Genomic DNA, 16,413 nt, shown 5'->3' with positions numbered 1-16,413 from the left:
ATCAATTATTTTAAAATTCCATCTCTTACTCATCTAATCTTACCCATTATCACAGTGTTACTCCAAAGCAGGCCAGTGTCAGTGTTTTGGCACTTGCTCAATTTCACTGCACCAGCGACAGGTAGCAGCGCACTCACAGAGTGCAAAATGTTTCCCTTGCCTTGAAACCTTCCCTTTCAGAGGCCCTTTTCCCCCCTAGATTCTTTCCCTGACTTTAGATGCCTTTAGCCCCATGCCATCACCACTCTCTGTGCCCTAGAGTCCGGCTGCCAGATGAGGACCCTGGACAGCGGCATCGGAACCTTCCCCCTCCCCGACTCGGGGAACCGCTCGGCGGGGCGGCACACCTCCAAGCAAGAGCCAGCCCTGGAAACGGGAATCTTTGCAGCATCTGAGCAAGTTCCTCCTTCAGCTCCTTCAGTAAAAGCCAAAACTCTTGAGAGAGAAGTGCCTTCAACAGCTGAGAGCCAGGAGTCTGTGGAAAGCGTAATTAGTCACTCAACATCTGATCCTGCCATGGCTGCCAAAGGTACACGACCTTTTCAAAGTCGCCTTCCCAAACCAGCTTCCTCAGGTAAAATGTCAATTACACTGAAAATCACATTATTTCTGCCTTGGCCTCTGTTTTGATTAGCAGAAATCCTGTAATAATGGCAATTGATAACAGGAATGTTAAATGCCGAGCAGAAGATAGTCTTTTTATGAATGCATAAGGTTAACAAGTTTGTGACCTGAGCCATATGGAAATTTTGTTATAGAACATGTTTATCTGAGAGAGAGAAAAAATGAGTTTAGTACTTAAAGCCTTTTCTCAAGAAACAGTACTTGAAGGAAAAAAAAACCATATGCCAGCCTTGGAAGTTGACTAGAAAAAGAATGCGGATGTTCAGCAATATTCAGGATCAGACTATACAAAGTACAAAGCACAACCATGCTTTCATAAAAAATGAATTCATAAAGACTTGCTTTTGATACTGGATTTGAATTAAACACTCATTTGGCCTCAATGCAGAAATTCTGTCCCACTGAATATATGGCCTTGACCTCAAACAAGGCACTATTACTTTACTACATCATACAAACACATTTCTGTATATGAACATAAAATACCCGACTTTCACTGATGAGCTACATGTGTGTTTAAGCTATAAAACAAGAGCTGACAAAGGTATAATAGAACTGGCAATCCATCAAAGCTCCAGAAAATAACTTTGCATTAGTAAATAGTTCCATTGAAGTCTGCATATTTTTTAAACAAATATCGACTATTTATATAAGTTTTTGAAAGGCTTTGGAGTTATTAATATATATGTTAATAGCATTAAAATCATGTAGCATTAACAACAGAGGAATTTTTGTAGTCAGCACAACAGATACAGCAGAAAGCTGTAAAGTGATTAGTTTAATGGAGAAGGGGATTGTTATAGTTTGACCAAATACAATGTCACTCATTTATTGGGGTTGTGGTGGTTAGCACTTTGTCAGTCCAGTTATTGCTCCCGAAAAATTTGTATTTAACTTTCATAAATCTGTATCACTCTATAAGAGATATTCTGTGTAATTAGCATGTAAGTTTAAATATCAAGTTTGAGCTTAGTTTAAGGACATCAAATATATGTTCTGCTAATGAGCTGACATATATTGAACCTAGGAGGAAAGAAGCCTCTCTTACATGTCCATAGGATGTATAACAGAAGGTTTCTAATTAAACATCTTAAAACTCAGTTGATTTAGCAATATTCCCAGTGCAGAATTGTAGTGGTATAACAGACTGCATACACACATTGTTCTGCTTTGCTGGAGACTCCTCTGCTTGTTTCAAATAAAAGATGTTTTAATACTTAGTATTTTTAAAATAAGTGTACTGTTAATTAATGGTACAGCTAAGAAGTACTCAGAAGAGAAATCTTAGTTATAGATTATGTGCTACATGCTTGAATGGCCACATGTGTGACCTCAATTCAGCAGTGTGTTATAGAGCAGAGCCCATGATTAAACACTGTCATTATAACAAATTGAACAGAAACTGCAAGCATTGAATTGCTTCATAAGAAGTCAGTAGCAGTAAGATTGTTCTGATCTTAATGCTAATATTCACTGCACCAACCTTGTAAGGTTTGTATCTTAATTAAATTGTCATGAAGAGATGTTACAAAAAAGTAGTATACATCAGATGATGGGGTCAGCTCATTCTTTACTAGACTATCTTCATTCAATTCTTCTCTCCCTCACTTTCTCATCCAAACTACATTTATCAATTTATTTCATATGCACCATATATCTTCTTTGATGTTCTGATTTTGCATAGTGCAAATATAGCAAATAAAAAAGCTGGCTTTCTGCTAGAAAGATACTTCCAATTATATTTATGTTAAAAGATTGTTCTCTAAGAACATAAAATAGCAGAGCAGACCCTACAATGCCTAAAACTAGTTACTGAGTGTTGTTTCTTTGTTGGAAGGGTATATATTTTATAGCTAATGAAGGGATTTAAATTCATGCCTTTCCCTTCTATTGTTAACTGGAAAAGGGTTTGGATGAATTTCTAGCACTTTTGTTAGAATTATTCCAGTAAATTAGTAAGTTGTTCCTTTTAGCAGTAAAATATTATTGGACATAATGAAAGTGTAACAATTTGCCCCCAGTTTTTACTGAATTATAATTGACACACTATCATGAAGATGCTGATGAAACCTAGAATTTAAATAATGTCTCACTTAATTCAGGAATAATTAACCTTGCAAAGCAAAGTGAACAAGAAGCAAGTTCTGTGACCTCTGCCTCATTAGAACACGCTGAAGAGACTGTAGAAAACAGAAAAGTTCTTCCAGAGTGGACCCCCAAGAATACTACTAAAACAAAGGTATGAGTTAAGTATCATCTTAAATGAGATGGGTACTGTGGCCAGTGTAGAAATATCAGTGTTTTAACGGCCAGTGTTTTAGTATGGTGTGAAAAGTAACTAACAATCTAACAGCTGCATTTATTTCCTTACCCTTCCTTTGCTAGCTCATTATTCATCAGTAATAATAATACAGCACCTAAAGGTTCTTTGTCCTCCTGGTTATAAACGTGTTTTAATTAAAATCCTCTCAGGCACTTTTAGAAAAGGAAATGGAGACCTTTTACCCCATTCTTCTCTTCTAGAAAGTGATCCTGTTTGTTGCTTTTCATGAGGTTCAGATTGGTTTTTTTCCCTAGGACTAGGTTTCCTTGTCTGTATGGCTGTGTAGTGTGAGAGTTTGAGAGGTGCTATGGAAGTATTGTGAACAGGAAAATCCTCTTCTAACACGTTTCTGTGGGGTTTTGGGATTACAGCTGGCCTGCAGTCTCTAATGCTGGGCACTCCTGGCTGCATGCAGGTCTGGTTCCCTCTCCACAAGTGTGAGATTCCTGACAAAGGGATGTCCTTCTGCATCAGTTAAAAACAGCATGGATGGAAAAATGGGGAAAGTAATATCCTTCTTAGAGAAACAGAATTCAAATTTCTCTGGAGCCACATTAGGCAGCTGGAGTAGGGGTAGTAGGTGGTGTTTGTACATGCCTTTACCCCAAAAATACCAGGCTTAGCTTCCCCCTGCCTGGTTTGGGGTTTATTGAACTGAGCTGCTGCTCCTGAGTGGTTTGAGCCTTCAGCCCTTCCATGATTAGAAGCTGTCCAGAGCTGTCAGTGTTCCTCTTTATTCCCAGAAGAAAATCAATAATGCTGCTTCCTGGAAAGAGCTGAGAACTGGCAAAGAATCACCTGGGAACTAAGGGCTCTCCACTACTGTAATATAAGTACCAGGACAAGGGACATGAATTTAGGGAACAATTGGGATTTGCTGGTGTAGAAATGGTGTATTGTCTATTTGCCATCCTAATTGTCTCTAGAATTGCTTACAGCAAACAATTTGTGGTGTGATAATTTTGCATGTTACAAATAGATTGTATTAAACATACTTGAGAACATATGCAATTGAACTTGGTAGATAAAATTATCCAAAAATGTTGGTAGAATCAAAAACAATGTTACAGTGGGGATTGTTTCTGCCAGACTATTCCAGGGTACGTAGCAGGACAAGAATAGGTTGTTTCCCCCATGTCAGACTTGATTTCTTACTTGAAGGAGTTAGACTGGTAATGCAGACTTTCCCAGTTTATACTGCATGATGAGTATAAAATGTGCTACTCTCCACACTGTCTGCAGCATTATGTTGATATATTTGCATTATCTGACCTGCTGCCATACCCTTCTTTGTGCAGGACACAGCTCTAAGGGTGTGCACGTACTCAGCCAGCAGCACTGACAGTGAGCCAGAGCCCGAGTACAAAACCAGTTATTTCAGAGCTGCAGAGGAGACTCTTGTGGAGTTAACAAAGAGCAGCAGACAAGGTAATTGGAAATTTGTACATAAAGATGTATGTCCCTCATCCCCACACTGACTCAGCAGCAGATGGTGTCCTTTGTTGAACTTTCTGTCAAGATTTCACTTTCTAACCCCAAATCTTTCTTCAGTCTAATTTTCCATTAACTTTTTATTACCTTTTTACTATGTGTAAGTGCTTTTTCCCCTCTTCCACAGTTTTTACTAGTGGGGGCTTAACTTGTAGGTTTTTATGCATAAAGCTCTGTGGTGCAAATAAAAAATAATAACATTATTACAAAACTGAAAGGTGACTATAAATATAGTTTTCTTTCTTTTTTTTCCTTTTTTATTGTACAGCCAATTGAAATTGTGTTCAAAGGTCTCAGTGTCTTTATGCACACAAGTGATATAACCTCAAACATTCACATTGGGCTGGGGCAGGGGCTCCAGCAAACCAATCCACAGAGAGTATTTTTATGTGAATAGATAATTGCATTTATTAGCTGAGTCCCCAAACTCACTGGTTGCAAGTCATTTTAGTCAGCCCATAAACACTCCTTTTTACAGATTTTTGCTTTTTACAAACCATGTTTTAATGCAATAAATGCGTTTTTTTTAAGAGGTAAATAAGCTTGATTTCTTTCCCACATTCATCACAATTTGCAATTTTTATCATGTGTTAGCAGTTGCTTTAAGTGGCAGCAGATTCCTGGTTTAATGATATCTAAGCATGACTTGGGGTGACCATTTCACATAGAGATTCATTAATTTTCTGTATATGCCTCTCTTTTGAGCCAGTAAGGGAATAAAATACATAATTGTGATTGGGACAAATGGAAGATTATGACACATTATTGCAAAAGTATTTCTGCTTTGCTCATTCCTCATAGCCAGGGTTTCTGTTCTGTGCTCTCTAAATGCTGTTCTCACATGGTATTAACAACCATACTTTATTTCTTTCTGTGTTCAAAGGTCTCAGTGTCTTTATGCACACAAGTGATATAACCTCAAACATTCACATGGGGCTGGGGCAGGGGCTCCAGCAAACCAATCCACAGAGAGTATTTTTATGTGAATAGATAATTGCATTTATTAGCTGAGTCCCCAAACTCACTGGTTGCACAATTATAATGTTGGAGTGCTTTTCATTTTCCATTTATGAGCAAGGAACAGAAAGACTGAGTGCCCAATGCAAAGGCTATTAAAAGTCAATGATAAGACTTTTGTTGATTTAATGGGCTTAGCATGAGATTCACAGTGCATTGCCCAATGTTACAGAGAAGGTCAGTAGAGTAACTGGGAATATGCCAAATATTCCAGGTCCTTCTCCTCCAGCCATGGAGGTGTTTTGATTTCAGTCTCATGAGCTGGTTCTGCCCTGGTGTGATCCTGTTGGAGGCATTGGAGGCAGACATTCTCCTAAGGTTATAAGGCAGAGTTGAAGTTTGTGCAACAAGAAGTGTGAGGAAAGAGCTTAATGTTCACATAAACATCTGTCTCCTGTGTGCTTTCATGAAGCTGCAGAAAATTCCCCTGGTTTTGTTTTGCTCTTCTGAATGAGTTTTCAGGGCTTTGGAAACCAGGGCTTTGTTCCTAATGTTGTTGTGCTGCAGCAGGATCTGAAACAAGCACCACTTTCTTACCTTACTTGTGTGTTTTTTATGCTGTTGTATTCATCAACTAAAAATGTAGTGAAAAGGAAAGAACTCCCAAGTACAGCCAAACTGAAGGGTATGCTAAAGGAACTCAGCACATCTGCCATGTAAGTCTATTAAAAGAGAAGAGCAGAACCTTGCTGCAAATAATTAAGTGGGAAGATACCCCAAATTAACCACCTTCTCTATAATTTAAAGGAAATGAAATTAATTTCTGTTTTTCTTGTACTATCTACTCCAGCTCAAACATTGAGTGTGAACAGTCCCCTGTATATGCATTGGAGAGTCAGAAGATAACATTTTTAATGTTTCTATTGCATTAAATTTCAGATACCTTAAAAATTTTAATACATATAAAAATTGTAAAATCACATCAAAAGCTATGTTGATTGTCATAATTTGTTACATCTTTTGCAGCTGTGCCAGAAAAACAAAGTCAGAGAAGGTCATTTTTGGGGAACCCAATGTCCATTTTGGATTTATACCAACACAGTCTCTATGGCCATTTTGGAGAGGATGGACCTGAACAATTAGCACATTACAGTTTAATTGAGCAGCTGAATGGAGCTTCCAGTAAAGACAGCAAGAGCAAGGGGAGCCCAAGTGTGAGTTACTATAATTTTTATATTCTCATTTTGTTCATTATTTTTACTTCCCTTTTGCTTTTTTCCTCAGTGTGTTGATTGATTACTAAAACCAGGCAGACTTGAAAAAAATGACAAGACCTGCAGAAGAGTAAAGATCTGAATATTTTTAGAACAGAATGTTACATTTGAATGCTCACTTGTCACAGAATTAGACTTACAAAATTGACAAGTAGAGACAGGCTAGTGCTTGTACTCCATCATTAGTGAGGAGCTGAAGTTTAAAGCTAGCAAGTAAACACAGAATTTATCTTTTAGGGTTGATCCTTCACATATAATTAGATAGTTTATATAGAACAACATGAATTAAATGACTTAAAACTCTGGAGAAATATTCCTGAAAATTCAAATGAAATTATGCTATGGAAATTGCCTATCTTCTGGTCCCTTTTGAAATCCTGGTGTTGTCTCTGGAATTACAGATTTGACGGTTTTAAACATTAGTTTGATGAAGATCCAGATCTGGTGGGTTGACCTTGACACTAAACAGAAATAAATTTGCTTTCTCCTCTTACTTCATGTGAATTCACTTCCTTCTCTGTGTGTAAAAGTGTTGAACTGACATCACGCAGTCTCAGCAGCCCTGAAGAGGAACTTTCCAACCTGTTGTTCTCCTCCTGTGTTCTCCTGCCATCTCCTCTCATCATCTCACTGCCTTCCCTCTCTCCTTTGATCTAACAAGCCAATTTGTTGAGAGTAGAGACACTCATGTGTGTGATGCAGTGTGATCATTTTCCCTCTGTGCTCAGCCTGGTTCCCCAGCTCTTCTCTTTAGACACAAACTCTTTTGTTCCTGTGCCTAGCACTCAGCACATTTTGGGAGTATTACACTGAAAACAAAGGTGGTAGCAGAAAATAAGGAATGAGCTGCTGGTTTGTAATTTACTGGTGTAGTGCATAAATGAAAATGAATTTTATCACTTCCCAGAAGTGACAAAGCCCCAGTTTTCAGTTTCAAGAAATGTCTGTGCCTTGCAGCTTTGGAGATGGGTAACCAAAGTTAGAGCTTTCAGGAATCTGGGCCAAATATACAGAAGGAATATGAAGAACAAAATGGCAGTGGCCCTGTGTTCTTCCAACTCTGTTGGCATCAAGTCCTCCTTAACTGAATATTAAATTGATCACAAAATTCAAAAGAAAAGAAAAATCTTGAAATGTATGTGCCTCATTTTCCAATTAGCCCAATTTCATTAGTACCAGAATATGATTCAATTTTAATATATGTGGGTCATATTAGAAAGAAAAATTTTAAATAATCTGGCTTCATAGCTGGGAAGGAAAAAAATGGAAAAAAGGCAGCAGAAGGGTGTTAAAAAAGATACATGCAGGAAAATAATTTGAGCTTAAACCTAATTCCTCATCTTGAACATCCAGAAATTCATAGCTTAATGAATTTCATAGCTTAATTATGTGTAGGAGATGAGTTATATATGTGTGCATATATATATGCATCTATATATGTATATGAAAAAAAACCATAAAAATCAGTTCTGCCTTCTGAAGGCCCAGGTCTTTTGCTATTAACAGAGCAATTAGATTTGGTTCCACTATACAAAAGTGACTCTGAGTTGCATCTACTTTTAATTAATTCTTTTCATTCCTTGTATATGACATCTCTGCAACATGCCTCAAAACCTAAAGAAAGCCCATTGAACAGGCCTTAGGATCCTGTAAAACCCCACCATTATGCTAAAAGGCATCAGGTGTAGCTCAGCCAGCACCAGCATTTTGCATGCATTATGTTGGGGAGCTCTTGAGTTTGCTTTTTAAGGATCTGAAACAGCTCTCCAAACAGCATTGTCTCTCCCTGAACAGCAAAAGCTCAATAAAGCACTAGAGATTTGCCTATTAGTATTAAACTTTTCAAAATGACAAATGAGAGGAAGTAACCATGAAAAGCAGGTTGCCCTGAACTCCCTGTTTGAACCAGCACAGCAAATTTCTCTGAGCTGTAGTTTGTCCAACCCAAGAAAATCCACAGTCTGTTTAAATCAGAGCTGTGTGATCTGGAGCATTACCCACAAAAAGAGGGGGACAGCAGAGACAGAGGCACTGATGGATAACAAATTTTAAAATATATATAAATATATATAAGTTTTGGGAGGAGATAATAATGCAGCTTTCATGCAGAATATTTGGTAGTTTGAAAAAGGAAATCGTACAGGCTTTGAATTTAATTCCCAAGTGGCATTTGTCAAGCCTTTAAAAAAAAACAAACAAAAGATATGTGTCAAAAAAGCATCATGATGGGCAAAATGAGTTTACAGTGCTTTTGAGAAGAGCAAGTGTGCTGAGACAGTCTCTGAGCCAATTAAATTGGTTTGTGTGCTCCAGGATGGCAGAGGTTCAGGCTGGGGGCTCTAATGAGACAGTCAGGAAACTCTCTTAGCCCAGACTTGTCACTTGATTTGTCTCCTTCTCTGCCAAGGCATTACCTCCAAAGTTTATACACAGCAAGTTTCATCAGCAATAAAAGCTCTGTACAGGAGCCTCAGAAGAGAAACCACTGATGGGCCATTGCTGTGATGAGGGGACACTGCAGGGACAGTTTAGGGGAACTTGTTACAGTCTTAAACAGAATCCAATTCTGTGACCTGAAAAACATATTCTGAAATTATGTCATGCTTTGGCACACTGCAGAATTTTGGATGAGAAAAGCAAATCATAATTTCAGAGAAAGGAATAAAATGTGTTGAATTGTCAGCAGAAAACTTCCACTTAAATTAACAACTGTGGTGCGTTTTCCTCATGTAGGATTTTCCAAACAAGAAACATTCATTTTTACATATATCAAGTGAATTGTTTTTATTTGAACAATAACTTCTCTGATTTAATACAATGTATGCAGCACCTGATCCAAAGTCCACTGGAGCCAGCCCAGGGGAGACATCCTGTCAGTGAAACTTCACTGAGCCCTGCACTAAACAGCTGTTCCTGCTCCTTGCACACTGGGAGTGCCCTGAGCACTTTGCCAACATCATGACTGCTACCATGTTTGTGCAGTGAAAAAATTATTTCATATCTCATCAGTTAATTTACTGTTTAGACTTTAAAAGCTCAAATTACTTTTTTCACACAAAACTTTGGAAAACAAGATTAATTTCCCTTCCCCAGGCCCATTGTTTATTAACATATTTTATAATCAGACAGGAATCATCTGGAGAAGTAACTGAGTTGGTAAAAGATTTTATTACTTAGTCATCCTTATGGTCCCAAAGAATTATGAAAAATATGTTTACTTCTCTGTCTTTAGCCAATCATCACATACTTTTACTCTGTAATTCAGCCCTTCTTTCTCTCTTTTATCCCTATTACTCATCTGAAGTCACCATCAAGGTTTGCTTGGGATTCAAAGCTGACTTGAGCCCTTTAAAGAAAAGATTCCTTATGGAAGCAGTTGGAACCCATCAGAAGTTTCTAATTCCCCTTGTTTTCTCCAGTAGTGACAAGATACATAAGAAACCTGACATTTCTGGCACATTTACCTTGGTAATTGCAGGGCATTTGAACTGGGGGACTCATTTAACAAAAGAGTTTTCTCTGTGCAGTGTGAAGTGATGGCCATATCCACCAGGGCAGAGTTTGGATGTGTGCAACAGATGATTCATGAATGAGATCAAATCCCCCTGTCTGGAAATTCAAGTAGACATTAGAGAGAGCTGGCAAATGCAGGCCAAGGAAAAATTAGAGATGTTGCTTCTGTTTAGGCTGCACTTACAAACAGGACTGACCTGGCTGCATTCCCAGATAAACTCAAGGATTTTACAGCTGAGTGAGCTGATTGGGAGTTAATGCTGTATGATTGACTTGTGCTCACAAAACTCCTATTAGCAGAGAGAATACCCACAAAAGGACTAGAAGCAAGACTAAGTCTGGTAATTGCACCACACTTGCCATCCTCGAGGCTCTCCCAGCACTAAGCTGATAGTGGAGAGGGTGTTCAGCCTTGCTGAATTACAGCATCACTTAGAGCAGCCCAGCCACCTCTGCAGGCTGCACTAAACAAGAGTGAGGGGGAAATAAAGAAAGGCCTGGGCTGCTTCTCCTCGTGTCTCATCTCCTACAGAGATCAGACCTGAGCTGGGCTGTGAACTGGCAGCACACTGGGGACTCTGCCCTGCTCACCTCTTTAGGCAGATCTTGGAGAATGGACCAGGAAAGTCTGTGTGCCTGATCTGGGCTCTCTGAGACCCTTTCTGAAGTTGCCTTGCTCTCTCTGAAAGAGAAAAGCTCCTCAGCTCTTGAATTAAGTCTCTTTTTAAAAGGACTCTTGTCCTTTTACTATGTTTTACTGTTCTGAGACCATGTGCACTCTGCTTTCATAGAATTAATTTTTTTCACATTATCAGATGTGCTTAAGGAGGCATTCTGCTTATCACATGTGGAAAAGCCTAAGATAATGATTTCAGTCCAATTAGACTTGGGAAGAGCTGTATCCTCAGACTTTAAACTGGAAAGAAGTTATTGCCCTGTGGAACTACTTTCTTCCTTTCCCCTGACCAGCAGCTGCCTTATCCTGAATCCAGACTTTCAGCCCAAAGTTAAAAATATGAACATTTCCCCAAACTTTCCTCTGTGGGAAACTTAATAAAAATCAGCTATTGTAGTTACTATCTGTATTTGGGAGAGTGAAGCCACATCTCAGTGCACACTCCAGTGAGCACTAAACAATTGCTTTGCTTTTACTTTCATAATAACATGAATACCTGCAGCTGGGGCAGCCCTGGGTAATATTTTGCTGGGAAGCAGGACATGTTTTGCTGTCTGTACATTGGTGACAGCAGCACCTATGTTATGTTACAGCCAGAAGAAAACAGCAAATGCTCCTGATGACCTTGGTCTTAGCTTGTTTTGTACAATGTGTGTGTTACTGCAAATATAGAGTTTGAAGCAGCTCTTACAAATTATTATACTAGAAGGTAATGGAAAGTCGGAGAGGGCCCTTGTCAATAAGAGAAAGCAGCAAATGGGCTGGACCAAATGCAGAAATTAGGTGATAGTGGGTTTCTGTACTAATTGCATCATTTAGTTTAATTCATATCAAGCACAGAAACCTCACCTCCTCTTTGCTATTTTTCTTGCCAGGCTTAAGAGAGAGGAAGATGATGAGGTGAGGAGGGAATCAGCTTTATTTGCTTTCCTAGCCCTGATGAACCTAGGATATTGAGGAAGAAACTGCCATTGTGCAATCTGCAGATGGGAAATGAGTCTGCAGTCTCATTCCTCCACCTTTGGTCTTTTAAGATCTTTGGTTTTCTTTCAATTAAGAAATGAATATAACAAATCATTGAATGTTTGGGGAAGTGATCTAATAATGTGAACATTTGGTGATATTAATACCCAGCACCACCATGAAATCCCTGAGTGTGGCCTCATGGGGACCTTTGAGCTGCACATTCCCATTTGTCAAAATTGCCTCAATAGGACTTTCCCAGCGACAGGCTTGGGGCTGCAAGATTTCCTTTCTTTGTAATCAAAGAGCTTTAATTCTCAGATGAGTGATGCAATACTTGTGCTATCAAAGCAGGGACTGTCTGAGTAATTGCTGAATTGATGTAAGACCCATTGTCAGGGGAATTATATAGGAGTATTTGACAATCTGAGTGACAAAAACCACAGGAGCATGGTCTGATAAGAAAGCAGATTTGACCATACCACCCATGGGATTAATGCAGAATTAAACATATTTTTTCTAGCCTAAAGTCTGATTTGCTCTTGTTAAATTAGAAATAGGCTAAGAGATCTGCAAACATCAACAAATCACTTGTATCTGCATGTTTTTTCCCCTCCATGGGACAAGTTCACATTCTAAGATCTGCTTCCAAGCCTTGTATTCCCAATGAGGTCTTTATTGTTTCTAATACCTTGTCATCAAAGTTGCCCCCAAAAAGTAAAGTGAAGAGACAGCAAAACAAGCAATTTGAAGCCTAGCTAGGCATTCTCCTGGGACCAAAGCCTCACTTGACACACATCACTTAAGAGAAATGTTGTGTGCTGTGGAAGAACATCCTTACAGCCAGCCTGAGGAACTGGCTTGGCAACAGTAAAAAGCTGCAGTTATGGGAGACTCATTTCTCTCTCTGTGCCTTCTAGGTGAAACTGCTGAGGTTTCTTATGCTGCTGAGAGTTTTAGTAAAAAATTATGCAATGGAGAGTGGCTCAGCAAGGAAGTTGATAGCATTCTCCATAACTTTCTTAAGTTTTTAAAAGGCTTTGGCAAGACAAGGCATTTGGAACGCAGTGCCCACCGGAGAAAATAACTTTTTAATGGCATGCAAGGGACATTTTTAGGGAAAACATAACCCTAAAAAAAAACCCTGGAAGCTGTTATCTGCTGAAGCAGTTCTGCTTCTAGCATTAATGGCCTCAGTAGTTTTAGTATGGTGCCACCAAAGCCCATTCTGACTAGCCCTCCAGCTGGCATAAAGGCTATTTTATGTTTGTTTAGTGTATTTATGGGGATGGGTAGGTGGTGACATTTTAACTCAGATATCTTTTAGCACATAGTTCTGAGAGTATTTGGGTATCAGCGAGGGACAGAAAGTGTTTGGCACAGGAGAGCAGGCTGTGTGGCATTTAAAACACATGGTGTGCAGGGCTAGCAGGGGATGGCTGGGAGAAGTCTTAAGTCTTGGAAGGTAAGGAGAGTCTGAGAGAAGGCTTGGAGGGAGTGGAAAGCAGGAAAACCAGGAGCTGCAGGCACTGCTGGGTGTGCAGGTGCAGTTCCAGTGCTCTGCCAGGGTCACTGAGTGCTAAACACCCCAATCACTCCAGCACCCACTGAACCCTGCCTCTGGGGCTTGTCAGCTGCCAGATACATCTGTCTGGGCTTGTGGTTTGAAACAAGACCCTGAGATGTCCTGTGGCCACAGCTGGAGCCTTGTGTCACTGAACCCCTTTGGCACAGTGAGGAGGGGAGAGCTTTGCCCTTTCTGAGTGGGAAAACTCAGTCACTGGAGCAGAAACCTCATATCCCACCATCTCAGCAAGTAATTTCAAATGACAGAGAGAAGCTTGTCTTTTCAGCATAAGGGAGCTGCATAACCACATCACACAGTGGCCCAGATGTCCCAAAGAGCCCTGCAGTTCATTGGGCCCAAGGTGCTGGTGTGTGAGTGTCCAAACAGCCCTGGGGACTCTGCCCTGTCACAGCTCTGGTGGCCTGGGCACCCCAGGTCATTTCTCAGCAGGGCTGAGTAGCTGCAATGAGCAGGGGGTGGGTGAGACCCCAACACATTCAGTCCCTGCCCACCCCCCTTGCTCACTGCAGACACATCCCCAGCACTCCAGTGTCCATTTGCCTTTATAACTGGAGATCCCATCTGGATTTAATAGGCACAGGGGCTCTTAGGTGTGAGTAGGAAGATCCTTTAGTCTAGTAAGAACCAAAGGTACATACAGAATAAAAGTATAATTTGCTGGTGGTTTCCCCGAGTGGAAAATGTTCTGGGCTGTTTTTCAGAGGTTTGACAGATGGAGCTGATGTGATTTGCAGCATGGCCCAAAGTGCACTCATGTTTCTGCCATTTGTAACCAGGCACTTTTCAGTCCCCCATCTTTGGAAATAAAGCTGCAGGTTTCATTTCTCTCGCTGTGGAATAGGAATATTGTAATAATACTGTGAGCCAAAATGGAATTCAGGACACATTAACAGCAACAAATGATAAATATTAGCAAGCATGTGACATAGTGTAATTGTTGTAATGGCAGAAATTATATTAGCAATGAAAGAAAAAGCTGAAAAATAGATTGGATCCAATAAACATTGGATTGACTCAATCAAGATAAGAGCAGTAGGGTACAGAGGTGTATTCACTGAGCTGTTTGTTTCCTGAAGCTGGAAATATTTTGACTCCAAGAGGACCATGTGATTAGCAGAGTTAAATGAGATGAATAACGCTGTAATATTTCTGTGAATTGTTTTTCCAGCTGAAACTTGCCTTCCCCATCTATAACAGTGATATGTTTTGCATAAAACACTCAAACATCATGCAGAGAAGGCTGGGAAATGACTGATCTTTTACTGTGAGAGTTCTGTACCAAGGAGAATACGTGAGGAGTAAGTTACACAGATGATGGCTGCAGGAATTGTGGCAATATACTGAGAATATTGGCAAATTATTTCTATTTTTAAGAGGATGCTTTTTCTTTCCATATGCACACAACAATAATATCCTAATCAACCTGGTGTTTGAAAAGAAGGCAAATTTTATGTCAAATATTAACAAAAAATATATTGAAATTTTTTTTTGGTGTTTATAGCTTGTTCTACTAGCTGTTTTCCTTTCCCAAAAGTGATTTGCCTTTTATTAAAATAAAAAGTTATACTAGATTTTGTCCAGCTTGACACATGGATTCTCTAAAACCTTAAGAAAAATATTGGTAAATATTTTTTTGCAAGTTCAAACATTCTACTTTGTAGCAGGTCCAAAAGTGTAATATTTTATCTTTTACTATATTTTTAGGCCCCAATAACGAATTTCAGTCTTTTGCAGCATTCATATTAATTTAATGAAAATTTAATGTTTGTATTTGATGGGGGAAACAAACATGTTATTTAGCAGATTTAGTAGCAATGAGTGACACAGGGAACTTTGGGAAGTTCACAAGATGTAGTTACATAATTTAAATGTCTAATTATCCTTCACAAAGGCTCAGAGTGATCTAAGTTTCCATAGCACATGCCAGAGTCCTGCCAGCCTGAGCTGCTCATCAACCCATCAGTGACTGAGACACAACCTGATGCCTCTGCTCCCATTAGTGCCACCTTCTCTCAATTTCTCTGTCCTTTGCCTCCTCGTTAATAGAGGTCACTAAAAATATTACCTACTGTAAAAAATTGTGGCCTGAAGAACTTCCCTTAGCCACTCTAGTGTTATTCTCAGCAAATCAAGCCCCGAGTGATTATTATCTGAAAAATTGCAGTCAAACACTTTAAAGTGATTTTTCTGACATCCTATTACATATGCACATATCCTATGGGTTACTGAATGCTCTGAAAGCAAACTGTAAAACAAGGCCTCAGATGGGTTTGGGAGAATGAAGAGTAAAGCAGAAGTGGGTGGAAAAGAAGAAATTAAATATGAATGGGGTGTGTTGCTGTGAATTATAAAATTAAAATGTTAACTGTGCAGTAATAGTCTATGATATTACTCCTAACAGAAAAAAAAGAGTTACCAGATTGGGAAAGTTGTTGGTAACACATACAATAAGACAAAAAGCAGATTTTAAATGTAAAAGATTTTCAGACAATGCCTGAAACTGAGGAGCAGAAGTAGCAAAGCAGACAGCACATGCTCTGGCAAGAATTATTTTTCTCTGCATAGACTAAAGGGAGACTTGTTTATGGCCTCTAATCAGTAAAAATAAAGGTCAGGGTTTTTTCATGCTTCTTTTCTTAATGGCTGTGCCTAAATGGATATTTAGACACTTCAGCTTCCCAGTTTTCAAAGGTGTTACAAATCTGTAGCTTTTGCTGATGTCTCTGACTGATTCCTGTTACTTGGATCCTGTGAAAATCATGGAGTTTATGTAGGTGCTTGAAAATTGGTTTAGACATTCTCTCTCTGGCAGGATTTTGGTCTGTAACATCCTGCTGCTGTGCAGTGGCTCTGTGGGCAATGACATGGAACAACAGCAGACATTTCCCCCAAGTTAAAAGGAAGGCCAAATACTGAGCATTTCTAATCTGGTCCTACTGTGTTCCCATTAAGACCATATAATAATGAAATTCTTCATATTTTTAAATCCATTTCCTGATTGCAT

General features: G+C 39.3%; 1 protein-coding gene across 1 annotated transcript in view; it reads left to right on the top strand.

Annotated features, from left to right (window-relative positions):
* NCKAP5 (NCK associated protein 5) overlaps window positions 1-16,413 on the top strand; it is a 342,982-nt gene that overhangs the window by 312,027 nt on the left and 14,542 nt on the right. The window contains exons 16-19 of the mRNA XM_056496731.1: window positions 260-574; window positions 2,727-2,863; window positions 4,246-4,375; window positions 6,422-6,609. Of these exons, the coding sequence (XP_056352706.1) occupies window positions 260-574; window positions 2,727-2,863; window positions 4,246-4,375; window positions 6,422-6,609 (770 nt within the window). The remainder of the gene's footprint in view (window positions 1-259; window positions 575-2,726; window positions 2,864-4,245; window positions 4,376-6,421; window positions 6,610-16,413) is intronic.

This window comes from Oenanthe melanoleuca, chromosome 7, assembly GCF_029582105.1.
Source record: "Oenanthe melanoleuca isolate GR-GAL-2019-014 chromosome 7, OMel1.0, whole genome shotgun sequence".
Classification (NCBI taxonomy): Eukaryota; Metazoa; Chordata; class Aves; order Passeriformes; family Muscicapidae; genus Oenanthe; species Oenanthe melanoleuca.
This window is presented reverse-complemented; position numbering and strand designations above follow the sequence as displayed.